The sequence below is a fragment of the Buceros rhinoceros genome, unplaced genomic scaffold, assembly GCF_000710305.1.
Source record: "Buceros rhinoceros silvestris isolate BGI_N320 unplaced genomic scaffold, ASM71030v1 scaffold233, whole genome shotgun sequence".
Taxonomy (NCBI): domain Eukaryota; kingdom Metazoa; phylum Chordata; class Aves; order Bucerotiformes; family Bucerotidae; genus Buceros; species Buceros rhinoceros.
The window spans coordinates 22856-31446 of record NW_010401645.1 but is presented as its reverse complement, the minus strand read 5'-3'; the positions used below and the strand labels follow the sequence as shown (position 1 = coordinate 31446).

General features: G+C 39.0%; 1 protein-coding gene across 1 annotated transcript in view; it reads right to left on the bottom strand.

Annotated features, from left to right (window-relative positions):
- Positions 1-5646: 5646 nt before the first annotated feature.
- The window catches only part of FILIP1 (filamin A interacting protein 1), a 17831-nt gene continuing 14886 nt past the window's right edge, over positions 5647-8591 (bottom strand). Inside the window, exon 3 of the mRNA XM_010132335.1 lies at positions 5647-6079. Coding sequence (XP_010130637.1) covers positions 6039-6079 — 41 coding nt within the window. The 3' untranslated portion in view covers positions 5647-6038. The remainder of the gene's footprint in view (positions 6080-8591) is intronic.

Sequence of the window (8591 nt, the reverse complement as noted above, 5' to 3'; positions counted from 1 at the left end):
CCACCCCCGTCTCCCCGCTGCATCCGAAGAGAGCTGCTGGAAAAGGGCAGCATCCAGCGTATCGGAAACGAGGAACTAACTTCAGCTTCCTGCGCCTGTTAATAGGACAGGAACAGCATCAGTGCCGCTGGCCGCTGTGGTTAGGTGACAACGCGGGGCGTCCCTCAGCACAGCTGTGGCGCTGCTCGCTCGGCATGAAGCCGTCCTTGCTAACCGTCCCCTGGGGGGCTGTTCGCAGCACGCTCCGGCTCCGCTGTCAGGAGGAGCGGAAGCGAGTCCGAGCGCAGCGGGTGCCGATACCCTTGCTGCTGTCAGAGTTGTTAGGTTGTATCTCCCTGGGGCTGCTGCGTTTTCCTTTTCCCAGGAGTTAATCTGGCTTCAATTCATAACGAGTCCCCTTGTGGAGGGCAGTGTGGGAGCTTGCGTTTGTATCCCAGGACACCTGCTTAAGCCCATGCAACGCTGAAAGCTCTATTTCTGACTTGATCGGCACTTCTATGTTAAAGTCTGTTTTGTGAGGACCGTGTAGGCCCTTACTATACAGAGCGTAGTCAAAATCCACTGTCAGAAATTTTTACTTATTTTAGAAAAAAACCCACCCTGTTTTTCAAATAACTTTATTAGCATGTAATCCAGTCTAAGACTTTTTAGCTGCCTGCGGAACAATTTCCCTAAAACAAATGCCTTTCCAGTTGTGAAGAATCGCAAGTATCAACAAATACCACTGGGGGGAGCAAATGTCTTGTGCAAATGCCGTCTCTGTGGAAACGGCGAAGACAGACCTCTCTTCAGACTCAGCATAGGAAACTCGGACACTTAAGCATCTAAATTTAAGAATTAATTTGGCACCTAAATAATTTTATAGGGTTCAGAAATTCCTTCTGTGGCATCTGTGCTAAAGCTGTATCTCATTCCTAATCTATCCTTTCCATTATCTTGTGGGCCCTGCCTTTTGCTCTAATTCCCCCTAGCTAAGCCCCTTGTCCGTACTATCACCCTGTTTTACCGTTTGCTTTCAATTACCACCTTCAACTATAGTGACTTTCACTCCCATAGCATTACTGAAAAAAACCTCCAGAGAGGTGCAACCTGGGATCCCAAGGGAACATGGCTGCTTGTAAACCTGTGCTGTGAGATGGCAAGGAATTTCTCTGACAGCAGGGTGACTGAGGGGCAGTATCAGGAAGCTGCGAACCTGACACTGCCAGGTATGACAGGACTGGCAAGAAAGAGAGTGTTAAAATTGTGGAGGAGTCTGTTCTGCAGTGGTTAAACTGGACACGGGCTCTGCCAGCTGTTGGGGAATAGCCACAGTAGTGGTGTGGGGCTATGGACTAGCTGGTGGAGATGCTGATATGGTACTATCAGTTGTGTGAAATGGGCAGAACAGTAGGGCACTTCCTGGAGGATCTGTCAGGGAGGCCTTTCAGTCAGGCAAAGAGGTTGATCAAAGTTTTCCTTCAAAAAGTTTCAAAGTGACCTACAGGAGGGACATTTCACCTAGGAGCCAGACTACATTCACTCCAGGAAAACCTCAAAGTATGTCCGATGGAGACATAAAGAGCCCCAGAACTTTTACATGCTGATCTGCTCCATTTGTGTCAAATGACTTGCTAATGTAGCCATAGCCACAAAAGCCCAGGATATACCTGGGAAATGTGGAAAAGGGAGAGAACAGGAGAACTTCCTCCTTTCCAGCCAGCGGAATCAGCTGCTGTCTGGTTTTGAGCTGGACAAGGTGTGATACGGTACACATCCTTGTGGCCAGGTCCTGGTGCGGGGATAAGTGTGCCCATTTTAACAAAGCAACAGCTGGAGTGAGGTGCCTGCTCTAATCTCTGCTTGCTATTCTGCATGATGTGAAACAAAAAAAATCCATTTCACGTATCATTCGGATGAGATCCACCATCAGCTCTCTGTTTTCAGTTAGCTGTATCTAAGGCCGTATGCTTGTCTACAGCCTTGCCCTACACGTACATTTTGCACTGTAACAACTAGTTTAATTAGAAGCATGATTTTTCTTTTTACCAAAACAGTTACTTCCTCAGTAACATAGCTGGATGCAATCACAGGGTACATCTTACTTCCACACTTCAGAGAAATAAAGAATTATCAGCATAAATACTTCAATATATTGGTTTTACTTTTTCACCTGTGAGCTGAGGGCTTGGACGTTATTTCACAGTTTTACAGTAAGGCAAAATGATTTATATCCAGGCAAGTGCCACCAACAAATTTCACGCTTAGGAAATTTTCAGTCAGGTGCTGTGCAATGTGGTGCACTTCACATTGGTTTGTGTGCAGTTATAACAGAAATGGGTACAGAAAAACAAATACTTCTTGAAACATACATTCATAATGTTCCTCTTTAATATGTGGAATGGCAAACTAATTTATTAGGCATCCACCTAGCAATTAGTGCTACAGAGAAACATCACATAGTCAAGGCCTCGGTGTGTTACATTTTTAAGGTCAGGAAGAAGCAGGTATGTATCAGACTACCTAAGAATAAATGCTAACATTAAAAAACTGTAATTTGAAGTCAGATTTCAGGGTTGCAAGATGAGCCTCAAACTGTACGAAAATGAATGTACTGTAGTTAATCTAAAAGACCACCAATCGTCACTTACTTTTTAACTGTATTCCATTAAGTCCCCCAAATGATCCTCTGGCACTTACTCTATCACACAGTCCGCTTATTTCTAGGAAAGATGTAAATAATTCATACTTTTTAAAACAAAACCTAAAGAAATAAAACCTTACGTGGTTAAACTCTCTAATATATAGAACAGCCAAGGCATATAAAATACATTAACTACCAAACAGATTATTTCAGGAAGAAAATCTACATAACAAAGCATTAAATATGAAGTTTTTAACTTAAATGTTACTATTCAGACAAAGAGATAAAACCCAGCAATTCACAGGAGGAGGTGGAACGGTCAGGGCCGTAACCTCCACTTTATATCTTTCTACATCAGAGAAGGTTCTACCAAACAAGCAGTTTTACCTTCTCTGTGGTCCAGTCATGTTTCACAGTGAGGCAAAAGGAGAACTCAGTGACTGTAGAGTTTTTCTCTTGCTATCAAAGTATTTGAGATTTTTTGAACAGACTGAAACATTGTATTTTATCACCTATAATTATGCTAACACAGGTCTTTCAATCCTCTCTGGACAGAAGAGGTCTTTAAGAGAGAAGTAGATCTTTCACTGGTTCTCAATTACTTAAAAGCTGCTGGTATCTATAGCCCATGGTAGCCTCTACACTGTCTCGGTCTGAAAGCACTTCCTGATTACTTCCTTTAAAATGACAATACGTGTAGAAATTAATCACATCTTTAGTCTGTATTAATAGATTTCTTCCCGAGAGTCCCCAAAATATAGGGTAATTATGTGGCTTTCTTTACTTTTTCAGTAAAGTACTTTCACTTCAGTACTTTTCTTAACTTTATGTTTCAGATTAACATCCAGGTGAGGTAATGTAAAAAATTGCCCAGGAACAGAAATGCACTGAAGGCAAAACACACCTGTCAAAGCACCCTTTGCACACACGAGTTTTACCCTCTGGGCTTTTCTGTGAACTACTTGAGCTACCTGCCAGGTGTCAGATCAGAATTTATTATTCTACCTCCATAAACTATTATCAGTGATGAAATAGTGCCTATCACCATGGGTCCTTTATGACCAGTATTACCAGTCCCCTATTCTGGAGTGCTGCAGTTTATCAACAATATATTAAAATCTAAATGATTTCAGATACACCACGACCATATTTATGCTTTAAACAAACCTTTATTTTGTAAAACTGAAAAACCTGATGTATTAATGAAACTGTAAATGTTTATATATTCTTTAAGGAATCATAAACCAAACAGGGACAACTTTGGCTTTATATTAAAATCTTGACAAGGAAAAATATTTTCTGCTTTGATTGGGTCCTTTTATATCCAGACTCAATTTCAGCCTCAGATTTTACTTGTATCTTGCTCATATTTAAAAGCTGAAGTTTATTTCAAGCACATCACTGTCACTTTCAAATAGCTGGTAATTTCATTCCAGATGAGCTCAGTGTAGTTCCTAACATGCATAGGTTTTGATACCCAAGTAATGCTTCAAAAAGAGAGGATCTGGGTCATTTCAGTGTTCATTCTACTACACACTAAACTGAGATGTGGCACATACTAAACTTTATTCACCTCATCTGTATTACTCTCTGGAAGCTGGAATTCTTTTCAACTCGCTCAAAAACATGATCTACAGACACAGCTATGTTACTGGCATACATTGTCTGCTCTAAGAAAAAAACCAAAAAAACCACTCCTTAAAAAACTTGGCATGCCAGATGAAGGTCTACCAACAAAATGCTTCTTCTGCAAGGATAAGCAGCATTTATTTTGATTACTCAGTATAGCTGTATTAGCAAACTCTTTACAATTCAGATCAACTCCAAGAAAGTTTATACAGGTCCCAGAATATCCTGCTTCTCTACAATGTCAGCATTTGCTGCAGAACTCGTATCTAGAAGGAAAAACAGCTCCCACGGCTCCCATGAAGCTCAAACTGACTACATAGCAGTGCGATTGTACAGCTTCCAAGATGAACTGACCTAGTCGTCTCAGTGGGACGCTGAGTTAATGCACTCTTTCTGGCATCTCACACCGTATCTCCTGCAAGCAACACCATTTTCCCTTCCTAAAAGTAGTTTCTCCCAGTAGCTTCTGCAATTAAAAAATCTGCAGTATTTTAAATATGTGCCAATGACTTAGATTAAAAATAGTTAATTATGAAATGCATAAGAAAGACAGACCCTGACTGGGTTGTCTCTAGCTTTATATATAATTCATTCAAAAATCATTTTAAGTACAGCTGCCACTGAACTCTCTGGATGCTCTTAAAAAAGCTACAGCTACCAGTGTAAAATGCACCCTTCAGCATATGGCAGAGCACATGACATCTCACTTACAGAGTCCTACTAGTCCAGGACTAAATATTCTGACCATACCAGTCAAACACCTCTGCCAACACAGTGACTGCACAAGGTTAGAAGCTATTAAGCCATGACAGGCTTGGTGACAGAGCCCTCTCCGTATCCTAACACCTGAACCAGTTTAACTGTGTACATCACTCTGACACCACACTGAGATACCAGTCAGAAGAAGGAACTTACAAAGCCATACTTTCTGTCCCTACAAACAAATACACGAGTACTGTCAACTTTAAGAAATTAGAGTTAAAATTCAAACACTTAATTACATTTGCATAGTTGTGAAAATTTATTAGTTACAGTATAATGAAAATCAACTTTTTTTGGTACAAGCAGAAGTAAAAACATAACATTATATAGAAAAAAAATCACAGCTTTAAAAACTGGCTTACATTGTTTAAAACGAGTAAATCTGGTTGTATTTCAAGGCATTGAACTTTAATACTTAATTTTATGCCAAACCATCACACAGTGCAAGAAATATTCTGCAACAGTACAAATTCCATACAGCAGTCTTCAGTGTATTTAGTCTCACAGAATCTCGTGTTGGCAAAAAAATGTGCTGAATATTTTTCCATTTAAGCACGAAATATCACTGAAGTTAAATTTTTCTTTCTTTACATACTCTCTATTACAAAAATATCAAATCACAAATTTGTCAGTGTATTCTACAAATAAATGCGCCATGGACAACAGGAATCGCAACTTTGGGACAGTTACTTTACAAAGTGTATTATAAAAATAAATTATATGGCAAACACCAAACAAAACCAAGCACGTGCCTTAGGCTTTTCAAATAAAAGTGAAATTCAGCTGGCAGAAAGACTGCTTCTCTCGGTCTGACTACGTATTTTCAAAACAACAGAAAGGCCCTTCATTCTTAAAGCTCTACCAAGAAAAAATATATATAAAATCTAATGGAAGCAATAAATACTTCCATGAATAATCAGTAGCACAAGTGACCCTGGTGTTGATGACAGAGGGCTTCTACAGTGATCCATCCAACTGGCAAGGAGGGTAGTGCACACAGAGAGCATATAGTGGGGGCGGTAACTCATCTAGAGTTCATGCGTAACTGGTGGATGATGACACTCTCTAAAAGAAAAAATAGCAAAACATTTGGTTTTATGAAACTGCAAATACAGTACAAGTCACTCTAAAGAACAATTACAACGGCAGTGCAAAGCGGTTTTCTTCTAGAAATGTCTCTCAGACTTACTCTCACATAACTGGTTGATAAGAGTTTCCTGGCTAACGCTACAAATGGAAACTAAATTACTACTGGGCTAGGAGTCAGAAGCCCTTGGCTTCCCCTTCCACGTCAAGATCATCATTTGGCTCTCCATAGGGCAACAGAGTTGAATGGATTAAACCACAGCAACACCACGGTTCCAGTCCCACATCCCAGTCAGGTAGAGGAAGACTTGGAGTTGGGTCTCCGGTATCCTATCTAAGCAAATCCATCACAAACCCGCTGGCAATTCTGAAATGGGGATGAGGAAAGAGGTGTGGGGTCATTTCTAATTGTTTTATTTAAAATTGTCTTAGAAGCCTATGCTGTCCACTTGAATTTAGCTACTGACTTTAATGGTGATAAATTCCAGCCGCAGCATGCAAAACTATGTATGGGCATAGTCTTTGAAAGGCTGGGTCTAACTTTACCCTGTGCGTAATGCAGGAGATCCCTGATCCTGATTAATCTCTGGGCTCTGCTGAAAAACCAATGACCTGCTCTTCTGTTCTTTTGTCTATATGTACTTCTCTTACAGGCAATATTTTTCATATTAGAATTTGGCAATCAATGGCATTTTTCTCCTAAAAGGTGTATTTTATGCATTTCAAATAATATAACTGTACCAATTATAACTAGAAACATCAATAATACATTTTCAGAAATACTCATAGTCTTAAATTGTTTCTCGTAAGATTCCTTCCTAAGAGTCTGAAGATTTTTCAAAATTTACACAACCCAAGGAATGACACTAATCATTATTCCCTTCTACATTCTTATCCACTTTTGCCTTTCTCTGCTGCCTAACAAATATTTGCAAGACGTTTGGTTAAGTGACATTAAAAGAAGACAGAAAAATCAAAATGTTTTCCATGTGCTCTTAATGCCAGAACTTTGCCACTAGGTGGCAGATCCAGTGATACTTTGCATACACCGTCAATCAGAAACGCAGGGCTAAGGCAATTCAAGAAAATACGTGAAAGCAAATGAAATAATACAATAGGAAGTATTTTTTTCCATATAATTCATCAATAACACATTATCTTCAACAAGATATGTATACCAGTTCCACCAGATTCGAGCAACAAACATGAAAGAACCACTAACTACAGTATGATTTTACCAGTGCTGTTCTCCAACTTCAAGCTCTTGTGGAACAGGGTGTAGAAAGCTGCATTTACTCAATACCAGATTTTAACTTCAGGCAAACTCTCCCATTAATTTCATTAGGAGTCACAAGAACTCTCTGTGAAACATTTTTTTCTTAATATTTGCTATGCACATTATATTTAACACAGAGTTTATATACAGAATTCTAAAAACTAAATGGATAGCAGCAAAATATGCTCCTTATAAAGGCTCAGTCACTGAATGAACAGCAAACCTACAGGAGGGTTCTGAATCAGCTTTCCTTCTGCAGACCAAATACAGCAATTTTGCAGAAAAGAGTTGGAGAAATAATTAAAAAATCAAGTAAGTTCCATTTCTAATATTCATTTGCTCATTCATTTCTCACACATGTATATATGCTCTTAGTTTGTCTATGAGTTCTTTGTCTTTGAAATGCTAATATATATATATATAAATACATCTCCTATACACACACATATAGACTAAAGTTACTAGTTACTAAAGTTACTAAAAGTTACTAAAAGAGGTGTTACTAAAGTTACTAAAAGAGGTGTCTGAGCAGTTATTAAAGTAAAGTAACAGCAGGGCAGATTTTGACAGAGTTCTGAGGAACCACTCCATAGGAGTATGATTATATATGTAGGATATGATTACATACATTTTTCTAGGTTTATAGATGAGAGTATGTCCAGGAGCTGTGCATTTGCTTAAACAAACAATTTATTTTAATGTCAGGAAAAGAAAATTGAGTTAATGAAAAACTGCTAATTCTGTTTTCAGTCTGATTTCAGATGTAAACCAGAACTTCTTCAGGAAACAAATCATTAACAGCTGGCCTATGAAAAACACTAGTTCATATAATGAAGCACATCAACTGACATTTTAACATATTAAGTTTAATTTCTTCTTACAGTATATAAAAACAAGTAACAGACGATACAAAAATGTATGTACCACAGACAATGCTCACCCAAGCAACAGAAGAGAATCATACACCAGTATTTCAATTTTTAAAATCCCGAAGATAGTTTCTGAAGTGAAGAGCCATTCACACCTGAGTGATTCATACCTGACCCTCAGAGCTGATGCCTCTGCATCTCAGAGCAGTGAACCCTGACTGCATCTTCCAAAAAGCCAAGTAAAAGCAGTGTGCAGGGAGTAAGATTCAAAGTGAAGTTAACATCTGTAATGAGAAATGTGGTGCGTAGTTTTACCTGAGAGAGCTCAGGCAAAATTGAGGGAAAG